Source organism: Anthonomus grandis, chromosome 8, assembly GCF_022605725.1.
Source record: "Anthonomus grandis grandis chromosome 8, icAntGran1.3, whole genome shotgun sequence".
Lineage (NCBI taxonomy): Eukaryota > Metazoa > Arthropoda > Insecta > Coleoptera > Curculionidae > Anthonomus > Anthonomus grandis.
The window spans coordinates 32,920,158-32,937,665 of NC_065553.1; the positions used below are offsets into that span (position 1 = coordinate 32,920,158).

General features: G+C 35.3%; 1 protein-coding gene across 1 annotated transcript in view; it reads left to right on the forward strand.

Moving 5' to 3' along the window:
• LOC126739043 (uncharacterized) overlaps positions 1 to 16,506 on the forward strand; it is a 165,074-nt gene extending 148,568 nt beyond the window's left edge. The window contains exon 14 of the mRNA XM_050444561.1: positions 15,231 to 16,506. Coding sequence (XP_050300518.1) covers positions 15,231 to 15,591 — 361 coding nt within the window. The 3' untranslated portion in view covers positions 15,592 to 16,506. The remainder of the gene's footprint in view (positions 1 to 15,230) is intronic.
• Positions 16,507 to 17,508: the final 1,002 nt, after the last annotated feature.

Sequence of the window (17,508 nt, forward strand, 5' to 3'; positions counted from 1 at the left end):
GAAAATACCACTTTTTACCTCGTACTGAAACTCTATATTGGGTTATGTTTTGGTCACTACGGTCTACACCTCCCATATTTTCGTTGTTTCTTTTTTTCAGCCTGTGAAAATCGTTTGACCTTATTTACTGGCAAAACTGAACATGCATTGGTTGCTAAAGTAACAACGCTGTTGTCATTCCATTTGCATAATGCGATTTCATTATCGGCAACACCCCATTCAAATGTACCTCGTGTCTTTTTCTTCAGAGCTGCCGCGTTGCTATATGGAGATTGTGGGATCCGGTTTTCACGTATTGTACCAGTTGCCTTGATGTTCCTCAATTTTAGCTCCTTTAGAAGTGACAAAGATATGAAAAAATTGTCAAAAAATATGTGAAAGGGCTAGTAAGGCACTTTCTATAAAATATCTGCATATTGGAGAACAACTGACGTTCCCAAACCCAGGTGTTTATATTTGTCCGGAATTGTTGTCGACGCACCTTGGTAGGGATCAAAATAAACAATGTATCCAAGGCGTAGGGTACCTACCCAAAATTTATAGCCCCACCTTATAGGCTTGCCTCGAATAAATTGCTTACCGCTATGTCTCCCAAAATACGGTGTCATGGCTTCGTCAAGGCTATGATTCTCTTCAACTGGGGCATAATCAAAATGTTTTTAATTTAGGCTCTTGAAAAAAGGACGCAGTTTAGAGTACTTGTCTTTTTTATCAAGGGAAGTATTATTATGTTATTAAGATTACTCATTATGAATTGAAATCTATCTCTGGAAATAGTGGCTAATATAAGTTTATTCTGGGTATCGTTGCAATTTTGCCAATACATATGTCGCCTTGGAACAGTTGTATATCCACTGACAAGTAACACCCCTATGAAGCAGTACATCTCGTCTGCAGTAACGTTACCGGGGCGGTTTTTTTGCTGTGCATAAATATTGGTAAAATTGACAATTTCTCCTACCAAGTTCTCATCAAAGAACAGCTTGAAAATATTTCCAGGGGAACGATTGCTTTGTGCAGTTTGAACTGATTGCCATTGCATAAACGTAGACTCTAAATCTTTATTGAGAGTACAGTCAAACGTCTTTATGTGTTTAGGTCGCCTTTCAACAAAAGTGGACAGTGGTAGATCGTCATCAGTGTCCCAGTCGTCTTCACCTTTTACGTCAAATTCAATTTCCGCCAGGGCCCTTAGTTGCACTCCGGGTAAATTATTTGGTACTACATCGTCTTCAGCCCCAGAACCTTCATCGGTATCGAAGCTTTCGTTGGCATTTTCGGGTAGAAAAATTGTAATGCCTGTAGGAATGTCCGACGTAGAGTCATTCTCCAATTCCTCTAAGATTTCAGCCATGGTTAGTGGCTTTTTCCAATACCTGTAAAAAACCACATAGTAGTATATAATCCTACCGTCCTTTTAAAAGGACTCGTTTAATTGAACGCTCCTGGATTGATTAAGAAGTGTGAAACATAACTACAAATATATAAAAAGGTCAGTATGTTATGTTATTTATTAAAAACAATCAAAACAAGAACGAAAAAATAAACGAGTTTTAACATATCTTACCTTGAGTCACTCATTGCAAAATCACTAGAAACACAGCGTGTTTTATTCGTTACTATCGATCCAAAAATTAACAAAATCCTAACGATCGCGATTGACCTTGTTTAAGATGTTAACTAAATATAATGTGACACTGGCGACATCTTCAAACCGTCAGCTGAATCAGAAAAATACATGTTTCTTTTTGAAATCTCGTTAAAAGGACGGTAGACGTAAATGGGTTAATAATATTCACCATAGCTGCTGTTATCTATAAAGATACCCTTTAATTCTTATTAGGCGGACGTTATTGACATAGTATCAAGATTTAAAATAGCTGATCATCACGAATTTTTGTTTATTATCTGAAATGTTTAGAGCCACAGTTACTTCGCATTTCAATTTACAGTTTTTCTAAAAATAGATCCTGTTCCAGAGCACATTACCACCCAAAGCCAACCCTTTTCTTTGCAAAAACTATTGAAAAATTGTAATCTGTCTTGGGATAAAACTGAGTATTTTAACAAACATTTTTATGGATGCACAGTTTAGTGTGGTAACGTTTTCTGCCATTGTTACAAAATTTGCTATATTGATATACTATTGCTAACGCAATTGATTTTTTATTGCTACATTTTAATATACTACTACAAATATGCGATCATTTTTATTGGTTGAAATACTTATGTCTCACTGGCAACCAAACATCAATCCTTAGATTATTCAGATATTATAGTTTAAGTGAGACTCTGCTAATATTTAGGCATTCTGCCATTAGTTTCAGTGCCTTGAAAATTTAAATTATGCATTCGACAGTACTTACCTTAAAGATGTAAGTGTGGTTACTGGACTGTTACGTGTCGGTTTTAGACATTATTGTCAAGCTCTAATATGGCCAATTACAGGATGGCATTTCGCCTCTTTTAGGCAACTTTTATAAATCAACAGAATTCTACGAACATTTTTATACGCAATATGTAGGTCAAATGACTTGTAGCATATTAGATGAATCAATCATAAATATTTGTCATTCTATTTCAAGAAATTTAAGAAAGCCTGATTCTGTGGATCTGGTTGTTTTAGTAAGACTCCGGCAATACTTAAATATTATGCCATTTGATTCAGCACCTCTAAAGATTAAAATTTTGTATTTGACAGTACTGACCATTAAGATAGAAGTGTGATTCCTGAGTTGACATTATTGCCATTTGTGTCGAACTTTAAAGTGGCTAATTACAGTATGGCGTTCCACCTCTTTTAGGCAACTGGTGTGATTAATCACGAGAATTCTTACACGGCTTACAGCATACTAGCTGAATCAATCATGTATCTGTCATTTGAATACGGAAACAATTTGTTTGGTTAAAACACTTGCTCCTTATTGGCCAAGGCATTATTACCACTCATCAGCATTTCAAGAAATTGGTAAAAATTCAGGTCCTGGGATACTTTTAATGAGACTAAAGGGATTAAAGTATTCTGCCATAAGGTTCAGCACCTCAAAAGTGTTTTTGTGAACTGTTGCCATGGTAAAAACTTGTGCCGTTTGTGTTCCACCATGGGAAAACGGCGATTTAAGTCGATTTTTTCACAAGTAAAAGTCGATATTATCATAACATCATATCAGGCGACAATCGTCGTCACAAACGTAGAATAAAAAAACTTACTATACTACGAGACGGAAATATTTGTCAGTGACATCACAAGCGACGAACAAGCAATACAACTAGAGTGGCTAAAAATAATGTTTAAATCCCATTATACAAAATCTATTGCTTGTAAATCTATTGATAGCTTGCAAAATGTCACTTACTTTAATGGTGTGACCTCGCTGATCTGGTCGAACGTTGTACTTAGTAAAACTTTGCGCGGCGCGCCGGTGCCAAGTTTATTCAGAGAAAAACAAACCACCAAGAAGCGACAAAACCCGCATTTACCATTGATTTTCTGGGGTCCAATTTTGGTGCCCTTGAGCGGGCTTAAATGACTGGCGCTACATATTAAGTAACGGAGAAAAATCGTTTTGGCAATTTAATAGTTCCGTACACGGAGAGAAATATGACAATTAATAGATTAAAAAATTTATTGGGAATTTGAAATCAAAACTATTACATTATTTTACTGTTGGTATAGTTAAGTTATAAGTATACCTAAACTATACCGGGTGACACGATACGTCAAAATATGCTTTTATAACCATTCTATTGACATACCAAATTTCATTTGTTTATCTTGAAAAATAAAAAAGTTATTGCGTGTTCCCTTTTTCCTGTGTCATCCGGTATAGTGCCAACTATAAAAATTACCATTTAGGATAAATAATGGAAAACAAAAAATCTTCTAAACAAACTTTTATTTTTTGAGAAAATAATATTGGCCCATTGTATAATGAAACACATTGGCAATAATTAAATTAAATCTAGGTACATTTATACATTCCGCAAAATTTTTAGTTTTCATGACATCCACGAAAAGCACAGGTATAAGGCATATTATAAAAGTTTTTAATAAAATAAAGAGCACAATGACAACACACACAAAAAATAAAGACAGAGAAAAATTCAGGCAACACTTGACTAGACTAAACTAGGCGTCGAATATTACCGGACTAACCGACGACTGGCAGGGGACCGGAAATAAGACAGGTATACCAAATAAGCTCGCACATGCGCAAGAAAAATCGGTCCCGGCTTTGTCCCTTCTCGGTGGTTTGTTTTTCTCTGGTTTATTACTTGTCTTTTTCTCTCGCGGTAAATGGAGCGGAGCAGCAATCCGACCAGCCTTTAATTTTAGCAGAATGGCAACTGTATATGAAAGTGTTCGTGCTAGAAATCCAGATTTGTCTGTTGAGGACGCGGCAGAATTATGTTGGAATTTAACAAAATTAAGTTCCAGGGTAGTTTTTAGATGTCTTAAAGCTAAAGAAGAAAAGCAAGTGGAGACAAGAGGCAGAAAAAAGATTGTGCTAAATGATTACGTAAAATATGCCATTCGCCGGAAAGTGCACAGTTTTTTCTTTAAGAACGAGATACCAACAATAAAGAAAATTAAGACAGAACTTACTGCTGATAATTCTTTACCCAAAATATCTTTTGGTGTTTTAAAGCGAACATTGCATGAGTTGAATTTTCGATATTTAAAAAGGAACCGCAAAAGGTTTTTAATAGAAAAAAATAAAATCGTATTGTGGCGAAGGAAATATTTAAAATAAATTCGTGAACATCGGCGCGAAGAAAGAAAAATGTATTACACCGATGAAACATGGCTGAATAAAGGACACACCCGTGCAAAAGTATGGCACGACTTAAATGTTACAAATTCGCGGCAAGCCTTTTTGGATGGGCTTTCCACGGATTTGAAAGCTCCTTCTGGCAAGGGCCGTCGCCTAATTATTACACATACAGATATAATCATTCAAACCTCGCTTATAGGAAATAGTCTATGAGCGTAAGCGAGAGGGGACATATGGAGTCCGCATGAGACAGACAGAGAGCACAATATATGCCGTTTCCAAATTAATACGTTTAGCAACACTGATATTTCTGCCGCACGGCTCTTCGCTCGTGCATCGAAAAACGAGACAATTCTTATCCCCACCACACTGTACCGCCAATCTGAGATTGCATTTGAAAGAGGAAAAAAAGCAAATTATTAAGTGGTATTGTGCCGGTAGCTCTGTCGATGAAATATCAGGCAGAATTGCTTTCACGTTCGAAAATCGGCCCATTCCCGTACGCAGCACAATTTTTGCAATTATCCATAGGTTTGAGACCTTTGAGTGCTTGCAAAATTGCAGGAAATGCTACGCAAATGAGCAACCACCTGTTGTTAGACCGCTAGGCGAAGAAAGGGAGCTTCGAGAGCTTAATGTTTGTGCTGTTGTTGAAATGAACTTTCGTTGCAATAGTACAACCATTGCCAAAGAAACGGGTATTGAGCCTTTAAGGGTTAAAAGAACTTTAAAAAGAAATAAGTACAAGCGCTATAAGTTGCAAAAAACCCAAGAAATTTTCCCACAGGACCATGAGAGACGGGTGGAATTTTGCCATGAAAATAAACACATAAGCATACCAACACATGCACAATACCCTCAAAAGATTAATGTATGGGCTAGAATTTTAGATGATTCAATTATAGGCCCTTTTTTTATCGATGGAAACATTAATGCCAACAAATACCTTAATCTTTTGAGGGATGAAGTTCTTCCTCCTATTCGAGGGCTTAATATCAATTTAGAACAAGTTTGGTTTCAACAGGATGGTTGTCCCGCTCATAACGGATTAGTGGTACGTCAATTTCTCGAAACGCCTTTCCCTCGAACAATCAGTGGAAACGGTACTATTAAATGGCCTGCCAGAAGCCTCGATTTAGCCCCCAATGATTTTTTTCTTTGGGGATACCTAAAAGAACAAATTTATAGGCACGAAAATTAACGGGCTACTAATTTAGAAAAGCTTTGTGTTAAAATTAGGCAAGCATTTAATAGTATCTCCATTGAAATATTGTCGAAAACGAAAAGGTCGTTTTATGATCGATTGACGTACTGCACTGCTAAACAGGGTGGCCTTTTTGAACCAGACATAAGATAATTTTAATTTTTATTTAATATTATCAAATTAACTTAATTTTTTGCTTTATTTTGAATTAATTTTTTTATTTCCTGTCCAATATTTAGTTAATTTATGTTTACAACATTATTGCAGTCGGTTTTTAGTTTATTTTTTGCTGTTAGAACAGGTAGCAGCAAAGACTCAAACGAAACCATTTTTTTTTATTTGCTACAGAGCAGTGCATTCCCGCTTGAACGCCTTAAGAATACTAAAAGATTTCGGTTTCGGGCCTCGGGCTTCAAGTATGTTGTCACAACGTTGCCAGACCTACCGCGATATATAATTCCTATAGGCGAAGTTAGAATGATCATATCTGTATAGGTAGTGATTCTGGATTCTGGAAGGTAGTCTGAACCTTTTTCGATCGAAATCGAAGAAAACTAGTGACTACCACGAAGATATGAACGCAAAGGTTTTTGAAAAGTGGTTTTCGTCGGTATTGGTGCGAGTAGACCCCGGTTCAGTTATCGTCATAGATAACGCGCCTTATCATAGTCGGCGAGTGGATAAAATACCAACGACTGCTTGGCGAAAAGGAGACATAAAAGACTGGTTAAAATCAAAAGGGAACATATGATTCCACGAAGATATGATCAAGGTACAATTGCTCGATATTGTTCGTATCCACAAAAACCAGTACATTAAATATGTTGTTGATGAAATGGCGCGAGAACGTGGTGTTACAATATTGCGTTTACCGCCGTACCATTGTGAACTAAACCCTATAGAACTTATATGGGCACAAATAAAAGGTGAAGTTGCTAGTAAAAATAAAACGTTTAAATTGAATGACGTAAAAGTTTTATTAAACGAAGCTATTGGTGGCGTAACAGCAACTAACTGGCAAAAGTGACATGTGATCAAGGAAGAACAAAAAATGTGGGATTTAGTTATTCAAGTTGAAGTTATAGTTGAACCACTTATTATAACTCCTGGTTCTGCAAACAGTGATAGTGATACTGACAATTCTTCTTTTGAATTCTTGTGAAACCTCAGATCGCGAATGACAAATTTAAAAAATAATAGGTTGTGTCCAGTCAATAATAAATCATCTTGTCATATCTTGTTTAGTCAATTTTAAAACACCCTGTAGATTAAATTTATTTTTAAAAGTGCCTCTTGTCTTCCCCATTCACATTAGTTGTTATAGACTAATAAACCTTAGAAACTATACCTCTTATTTTGTTTTTTTTCTATTAGTATTTTTTGCAATAGAAAAAGCCGCCATGTATGTGTTCCAATTATTGGCCGATAATTTATAAGAACCGAAGTGCTAAATTGAACAAAATATTAGGGATATTTTATGCAAAATCACTTATACTAGAAACAAAATTTTTAATTTTTTAAAAAAGTTCTATTAATTACGTAAACTCGACCTAAATAGTAGGTATATTCATTTTTAAAAAATGCATACGCTGCCGCTGGAATCCACTTCTCTCGCCCCTAAAACGTCTTGGCGGCCCTAATGCTAACAATAAGTCGCTGACAATTATTTCCGTCTCGTAGTATAAGTAATCTATAATAATTATAAAATATTTAATTTTCATAAAAATGCTTTTTATTAGAAAAATACCTTTACTCTAAAAAACGTATAAATAGTTTATAAACGGTAATATTGTGTATAATTGAAAGCATAATCTATTAATAATAAATAATTATCATGTACATATAGTGTGGTGACTTTAACTGGAATAAATTCAGTTAAAACTAATCGAAATTTATCTCGCAAAATTCCTGAGACCCGTCGATTTTTGTTTATTTTTTTTTACATTTCAAGATAGTTTTTGTATTTTTTCAACTACAGGGGGGGTACAAATTAACCCAAACTTTTTTTTTTTCAAATGGAAAGTACTTTTTTAAACTCTCATTGAAAAGAGCCCTTTTTCCTGATTAAATTGCCCTATTTACTTTTGTGATTATCTAAAGGAGAAATACGAAAAAAAAAAAATAAAAACCATTAAATTATTAAAAGTCTTAAAAAAATTTTGTGTTGGTAAATTTTTGGCGTGTTTGTTTATTTTATTGGTATCGAGACATTTCCTGACATTGTTGTAGTGTCACTGTTAAAGTGAATTTTAACCAGTTGTTAAATAAGTTAAGTTATATTGAAAAAATGCCTTATTTATCCGAATCCCAAAAGATTGAAATCTTAATGATGATTGGTTATGGGGACAGAAGTCGTACTCAGCTAGAGGTTGTCCACTTATTCAGGCAGAAATATCCAGATTTGCCACCTATTAACTAAGGTACGGTTAGTAAAATCGAAAGCAGATTTCGAGAAGTTGGGTACGTGAGGGATGTTTCAAGACAAAGGTTCTTCTAAAATCGATGAAAACACCCAATTAAATGTATTGCTAGCGATGGAAGAAAATCCGGTAACTGCAGCCAGAAGAGTAGCTCGCGAAAACTCTATTCATCATAAATCTGTGCTAAAAATTTTAAAAAGTGCAAACAAACGACCTTATAAAATGCAACCCGTTCAGGAGTTATTGAAAGACGATCCAGATCGCAGAGTTCAGTTCTGTGAATTAATGATGAACGCTATTGACGAAAATCGCATATCTTCGGAGTGGATCCTTTTTTCTGATGAGGCTACATTCACCCTAAATGGCCATGTTAATAAGCAGAACTGTCGCTACTGGTCTGACGAGAACCTACACTGGGTAAAGGAAACTAATACACAATATCCCCAGGAAACTAATGTTTGGGCTGGCATAATTGGCAGGTAAGTTATAGGGCCCATATTCTTCAATGATACTTTAACTGGGGAAAAATATCTAGAATTTCTTGAACATGAACTAGTTTCAGTCTTACGTGCCTTATATCCGAGTCAGTTCGATCCAGATTTGTATGATGAAAGAATCTGGTAAGTAATGTACTTCTTCTTGCCCGTAATGTACGCCAGTATTTAGATGACAATTTTCCAAACAGATGGATTGGTAGAAGGGGTGCAATCGAGTGGCCGGCACGTTCTCCCGTTCTCACCCCAGTTGATTTTTTTCTGTGGGGACATTTGAAAAGTCAAATATATATGAGCAAACCAGGAAACCTAGACGAACTCAATGAAAATATTAGGCAAGAAATCCGACAAATATCTCCAGAAGTGTTAGAAAATGTCAGAAACGAATTTTATTATCGTCTTGGGCTTTGTCAACAAGTAAATGGTGCTCATTTTAAGCATCTTATACATTAAACGCAACTTTTAATAATTTAATGGTTTTTTTTTTCGTATTTCTCCTTTAGATAATCACAAAAGTAAATAGGGCAATTTAATCAGGAAAAAGGGCTCTTTTCAATGAGAGTTTAAAAAAAGTGGCTTTCCATTTGAAAAAAGAAAGTTGGGGTTAATTTGGACTCGCTCTGTAGGTGAAAAAATACAAAAACTATCTTGAAATGTGAAAAAAATAAACAAAAAACGACGGATCTCAGGAATTTTGCGAGATATGATATGAATTTATTCCAGTTAAAGTCACCACACTGTATTTATTAACGACGTCACTGGTAAAGATTCCTTGGGTCGGTGGAATAACCAATGCGATCGAGCGGTGTTCCAATGATGTTGCCTCTAAAGGCCCCTACAGACGGACATTCTTGTACGCGTTCATGTGTGTGCATCAAAAATGCACACATATGGACGTGCACTAACACTGCGTACAGACGCACCTACAAATCCGTAGTTTTTTGAGCGATGTCCACGGAAGTGGTTGATTTAGTATTAGCAGCAGTGGCGTGCACTGCTGGGATCCAAATGAAAACGAAAAAACCGCATCGCATAAGGTGGAAAGACTGGATTCGACAACGGCATAAGTTTTCCCACACAAAACTATTGGCAGAACTGAGATTACAGTCAGATGATTGGCGCAAGTATCTTAGAATGGACGAATAAACTTAATGGCAATTACTTAAAATGCTTACTCCATTTCTTCAACGTCAAGACAAAGTAATAAGACCAGTAATAAGTGTACATGAATGATTAACCGCAACTCTAAGATATTTGGCGACTGGACGAAATTACCAAAACTTAAGCGTTCGTAGCGGCCTTTAAGTCACTCAAAAAAATCTGGGACAAATTATGATCTGTCATCCCCAAATACCCCTAACTGCTCAATTTTACGTAAAAAATAAATATTGTGCTGAATTTATTTTAAAACTTCGAAAATTAAATTTCATATTCAACGGCCTGTATCTCAGTAGCCATCGACTTTCGGATTATAAAATTAAGCCAACTCGCATTCTTTTGACTTATTTTTCTTCAGTTATATTATATCGCATTTGTTACGAACCCTCCTGTATACGTACCTAGGTTCATATAGACAAATGTTTTCTCACCTCTCGCTCAGTGTCGCTGACCCTATTTTCTTCCTCTTGTTCAGCACCCATATCATTCATCATCGCCATCACTAGAGACGGTCGAAACCGACTTTTTCGGTATGTCCTAGTCACGAACAAACAAAAGTAGATCATAGTACCACAGTGAAGGACCATACACTTATAGCATTATAGTGTAACTAATTACGTCGTTGTAATAAAATACCGTCGGGCTGTAGAACCAATGTTGCTATAGCATCTTAATAACTTTAAAAAGCAGATAAAATTTATTAGTAATATAATCCACCATTTACGCTTAATCTTGATAGATTGTTGGAGACAGACGTTTGAAGTATAAAATCACACCCTGTCAAAGTAGTCGACCTAAAATGTATGACTTATGAGGAGTTTTTTGCCTGTTTGGTGCAAATTAAACCTATACTGAATTTCAGGCCTTTTATCCTTAAAACAGTGATTCATATATGATATATCGTTATTTACGCCCAGACATTTTTAATATTGCATACAATGGCTTCCTTACATTCCGGTATTAAATTGTTTGAATTAAATTATTTGTTATTGTTTATATTTTGTGAATGGGGTAAGTAACATTCTAGTCTAATGATTAAATCCTAAAATTAGGATTAGCCTTTTAGTTGTACGGAAAAACTTCTCCTACTAACTATTTTATGACTATTGACACCTCTTCAAAATGGATTTTTTCTTTAATATTCGTCAAATAAGCTCTACACAGCTGATTACTTCATTATTAATCCATGTTCTTTGATTATTGTAATGCATTTTTTCTAAGAATTTTCACACTTCACAAAGAATTTGTTACGTTTTTTTACAATCTAGTTTTTACATTCTATATAAACTAATGTTGTGCGATTAAATCGGTATTTTGACGTTCCCTAATAGCCCAAAATTGTAGCAATTGTAGCGGCTTTTGTACCACTTCTCATTGAATCCAAAATCTTTTTATATGCCCCGCGAAAAACTCGCCGAAGACTGTTGATTTATAACTGAAGCTTTAGTTGCGTTTCGTTGAACAATCTGTAACTTCTTGACCAGCATTGAGTGGAACTCATTTTTTTAAATTTTTGTCGAAATACTGCTTTGATTTTATTTGCCGCAGGCAGGTAAGTTCCTTGTACAATTCAAAAGATTCTCACATGAGTTCACGGGAAAGTGTTACTACAATCAGTCATTTCTACAAAAAAAACAACTTTATCAATTCAAATTATTATAACAAAACACTATACAATTTAACCCAACCCAACCCAACTACAACTTGTTGGGAAAAATCTGCATGTAGACCCCCAGAGCATTGGTGTTCTGACGCCCCGGGGAGTATGGGGATGAAGTGCCAATCACGGTTCTGCTTCGGCCCACTAAAAAACCCTTTCCTCTTTGAAAACTCTCCTTTCATTCTTAGACCCGCCTTTAAGACACCTCCTCAATCTTCTCAAGAAGGAAAAGAGTCAGTCTATATTTCCTCGTTAACCTGGGCATTTAACTCCAGTTTCTCTTTTGACCTTATTACATAAGTAATTAAATTTTTTATTAACTTCCATCCTTTTTCGCACTCGAACATCTTATACATTATATTGTTCGTATTTATCTCTTATAATTCCTCATAGAGGTTATGGCTTCCCATTTAGGGCACTTGAATACAGTTTGTTCTGGGTCATCTACTACACCACCGCAACATATGCAGCTTTCATCCTCTTTCTTTTTTATTTTGGAAGTGTACGTGCCGAACGTACCGTGGCCTGAGAGGAATTGGGTAAGCTGATAGGATACCGTCCCCCCATTTTCTATTATGCCAAAGCGGGATATCCTGTATAAGGCTTGGTCCAAGTATAGGTGCCGTTTTGCCACTCTTCCTGCCATTGCTCTAGAGTTCTTTGTCTCTCTATCCGCTTTTGGGTATTGGTGACAATAGGTAGAGCATTTCCTAAGTGCAAAACTGCGCTGCGTTCTTATAAGCCTCTGCTGATTTATATCTAAACATGTCTTATGGGACCAAATTGGCGCACCAACGCTCTGACACACGATCTCTAAGATTCTCCGTTTCGTCGTACATGGACCTCCAATATTTGGTAAAAGATAGTTTAGGGCCTTCATTATCTTTTCTGTCTTTAGACAAGTTTCCCGAATGTGATTCGTCATATTCAGAAACCGGTCCAGATACAAAACTCAAACATTTAACGGATCTCTGAGGTTTTATTTCTTGGTTTTGCATTTTGAATTTAATTATTTCAGTTTTTCGTTTAAAACTCAGTAGAATGGCTTCGGTTTTTTCGGGGGTGATCTCTAGATGGTGCTGACTCATCCAAACGGATAAGGTCAAGAGTCCAATTTGCTTTAGTTATCATGCAACTGGGGGTCCGAGAGATGAATACTGCTAGATCATCAGCGTAACATATTGTCACGACGCCATTTGGGACCGTCAGGTTCATAACACTATTGTACAGGATATTCCACATACCCTGGGGAATGCCTCCAAAGACTTTTTTTTCTTTGCGAAATCCGAATTGATTTTCGTGAAAACCATTAACTTTTTCCTGAAATTCTTAAATCAACCGAGCATTTAATAGTCTTTCATAGACTTTTCAAAGTTCATCAATTAAACAAATTGGGCGATATTTTGGGCAATAATCGGGAGACTTTCTTTGCTTTTCGATAAGTGAGAGCTTTGTCCTCTTCCACTCTGCTGGAAAATACTGGCTTGATAAAAACGAGTTATAAAAGTTAACGAAAATTTGAACATTGCACTGTATCATAGATTTTATTATTACAGACGGTATATTGTCTGGCTCTAGGGCTTTCTCAAATTTTATTTTATGACAGGCATCCAAAATTTCTTGGTGGTTAAACGTATCACAGAGTTGTATCACAGTTGGTTCTTTCGGCAGCTGAGTTTTATTTGTGTTGTCGCAAATGAACCATTCTTTAAAATATATATACAGTCTTTTTTGCTGCTTGACATTTGAACACGAGGAGGCATTTTTTGTAATGGCGCTCTTGTTATGTGGTATCCCTGGTCAAATATGCTTTTTCTAAATCATCACAAAGTGTTTGCCAAGCTCGCCTTTTTAGTATTTTAATTTTAGCCTTTAGTCTTTTTTTTGCAGTCTTGTATTTCTTCGCGATGATTTGGATCGTTTGTTATCCTTTGAAAGAGTTGCCTTTTTGTTGAACATCTAAGATTTCCTCCGGTATTTCCTCATTCTACCAAAAAGGTACATTTCTGGTATGATTTGCGAATACAGGTCACCAAATCGGGAAAATTTTTGGGACATAGCATGTCTGGTTTTTTCGCTAAATGTATGAATAAAAGAATCCCTAAACCTAGTCTTCCCTTTCTTGACTATCTGTTTTACTTTGGAGGTGTTCTGTTAGAATAAATCTATGTTTCGTCACATCAGGCTTAAAGAGAACCGTCCACTGGGTATTTTATTGTTGTATACGGTCACAGACTATAGTAAGATCTATGTATGATTGTCCCGTGTCCCTAACAAGCGTAGGGACAAGTCCATCATTAATGACATTTAGGGTCTTAGCATTGCACCAGGATAATCGTTCAGTCCCTCTACGGCTTGTCATTGTGCCTCCACAGACCTCATTACTAACAACTACAATCCAACCTAATCCAACTATAACTAACCTATTAACAGCTGATGCTACTGATGTATGACGCACAATTTATATCCAGACGTTGAGACCGACAAGAAATTTTTGCGATGATGCGCAGTTTTAATGCACAAAATGATTGTGCATTTAAAACTGCGACGTTTTTAGCATACACATTCACGTTTTTTGAATGCACATACATGAACGCATACAAAAACGTCTGTCTGTAGGGGCCTTAATATACGTGATCTACATTTATTTAACTTTAAATGTCAACTTCTTTATAGAGTATCTTATCATATTTTATGAAAAAAAAAATGCTTCATATTTTATTAAAGAGGAATAGTATTGTTTTGCGCCTGTCATATAACTGATAATTTTTTATGATATTATAAAGTGTGTTTGTTTGCCATTTCTTCACTAGCATTTTAAGCATTTGGTATTATTGAATCAGAGATGTTGCAAGCAAACAAACTGCCCATCGTTCCACGACGATGCTAATTCTAGCCTTCCAATGTTCTAAAGCCTTTATCCATTTGGAAAAAAAAAATGCGGGGTGTATTAGTAAAATAGTGACCGGTGCTCACTTGATGAGAATATCATGAGTGGATTCTGAATCCTACATCGAAGCTAGATGTTACATCCAGAATGTTATGCTTTGTTAATGCTACAGGATGCGTGTATTGTATTATTTCCAAGTTAAAATTTTTTTTATTGCTTTCTTTAAATATAAGTGTATTACAAGCCAAGTAAATTTGCATGGGGAAAATTCTTCGGATAATTTTTCAACTACCCTTTGGCACCCGCACTGCATGCTTCTTTTTATACATATAAGTTGCTTGGTCAAGCACTTTTAAGCACGGGAGCTTAATCTTATTAAGTGACTTTATAACATGGTATTGGATCCTTTTTTACGTTTCTAGAGTAAAAAAGGAGCTTGTGAAAAAATTAATTTTTTATTATCAGAATCAGGGTTCAAAAACTCTCAATCTTCTCAGAATTGGGAAACATTAAAAAAAAAAAAACTGGTTAGATACAGCTCATAACTCAAATTATTAAACACTTACTATACTCTTAACAATTTTGACCCTATCTGACCATCAATAACATCCCTTTTAATTCCCATTCAGAAATCAAAGTGCCAAACACTATCGTCATCGAGCCTCACCCGATTGTAACACGGTCGCCTCATTCGACTCATCCAGTTCCGAGTCGAGACACGGAGGCCTCAATCGGTACTACCGTCAGGCGTGGGAGAACCTCCACGAGTCGGCGGGATCAAAGTCCGGCCTAAAGCCCGGCCAACACAGTAACGGCAGTCACTCGCCACTACGCAGAAAAGAAACGATGGACGAGCCCTACCGAGCGCGAGATGAACGACATCGCGACAGTTCGGAAATGGTCGTGGGTGCCGAAAAGAAACGACATCATCACCACCATCATCACCATAGTAATAGGCCGCCCCCTACCGGGGGACATAAGAGGTACTGACATCCGTCTATGATGGTTATACGGGTGCGGATCGAAGGGTAAGGGGTTAGGGATTTAAGTTAAGATATTATTTATCGAAATTAATTATGTCTGAGGATTTGATCATTGTATTGATATTGTCGCTGATTAATGCGATTATCAAATTTTATATTTTTGTGCAAGCTTATTGTGTCTTGTAGCTGATATGTTTAATACCATCAAGTTTTATGACAAAAATATGCGGTGCCATTGTAAAAAGGCAACTAACTGAAGTATTAATAATTTAATTAAATTATCTTCTGGTGCTTAAAGTTTGCAAATTAAAATCATTTTATATAAAAATTGCTGTTAGGGCAATCTAGTACAAAAAACATCAGTCATTAGTTTTCCTTTTAGTGGCTTCTCATTTGCAATACTTTAAAAGCTTGCATTATTAAGTTAGGTAGTGTGAGCAACCTCTAGTTGTTGTGCATTAAAATACCAGTAAGATGTTGCACGGTTGGAAGCCAGTTTAAAGAGTTAACTTACAGTTAAGGCAATCTTGCTTAAATTTTAAACAAGTCGCTAAAATCAGAATCGACTGTGTTATAAGTATTTAAAAGAGCAGGATGATAGTAAATAAGTTGGTAAATTAATTAATATCAACTATATTAATTAATTATAGTTCATTATCATAAGACTCTTTTCAATTTATTTCCAACTTTTGTGCAATTTTGCCTAAATGCACTTGAATTTAATAAGACTTTAAATAGTCTTACAATTTTTAAAAGAAAACTTGATTATTAGAGAAATTATACATAACGATAAGTGCGCGTAGTTTAGTTTAAAGCAATTTACAAAAACTAGTGATAATAATTAAGTATAACTAGTAAAAAGATATAAATCTTAAGTTAAATATAATATACCGTTAAGCATTAAAATAAGAGTGATATGCATTTAAAAATTTATGCGAATGTAATATATGAAGTTTGTTATGTTTTATAGAAAAATAAATTTATGAATGATAGGAATGCATTTGTTTTATTGTTTTTTACCCTATAGAATTTATATTTATTTTTATATGGCCATCTTCCTCTAATATAAATATTATAAGAAGGGACTATTTTTGTTTTTAATAATAATAATAATAATAATAATAATAATAATCTTTATTCAGCATAAATAGCTACCTACAAAAACAACAAATTTTCCAAAAAAAATTATAAAAATAAAGAGACATATATCAATAATAATGTTCATAAAGCTAATTCAACAACATATTTAGTCAGCAAGAGTACATATATAAATAAGCAATAAATATCAAATATCAAATGCTGGGTATCCCGATCCCCGACACTTGCAACGCCCGGGTTTTACCAGGAATACCGCAATATTCCGGTCCGTCTAAACATTGCCATGTCCGCGACCTAAGCACCCCGCCACCAAAAACTGGTTCAGAAATCTTTTAAAAATTTCCACATACATAAACCTAAAGCGCTCTTACTAACTTTACAATATTATTAATTAATTAATTATTAATATACCCTTATAAATTAATCCATATACGCTTATTGTGTAAAAAATATAATATACATATGCACTTGAGGTTACTATTAACATGTGGATCTAAACAACATTGATGATTAATCAATTGATGTAATCAAAATTTGCAGTGCTCGCAAATAACCATAAAATGTTACGCCAATAGGTGAATCTCAGTCATGAGGTTAATTACCTATGGGCTGGTGAAATAGATCGAATACAGGGTGTCCTGGTTTTTTTGGAGAGGCCATGTCAAATCCCGGTTAATCCATGAATACTTTTTCAGTATCCCGGTTGTTCCATGGATAGCATTTTTCATGTAATTTGCATGAGACCATTTTTCATGTAATATCTAATCTAAATTCAAAGTATACGAATCAAAAAGTTGATGAAAATAAGGAAGTTGTAGTACCGAGT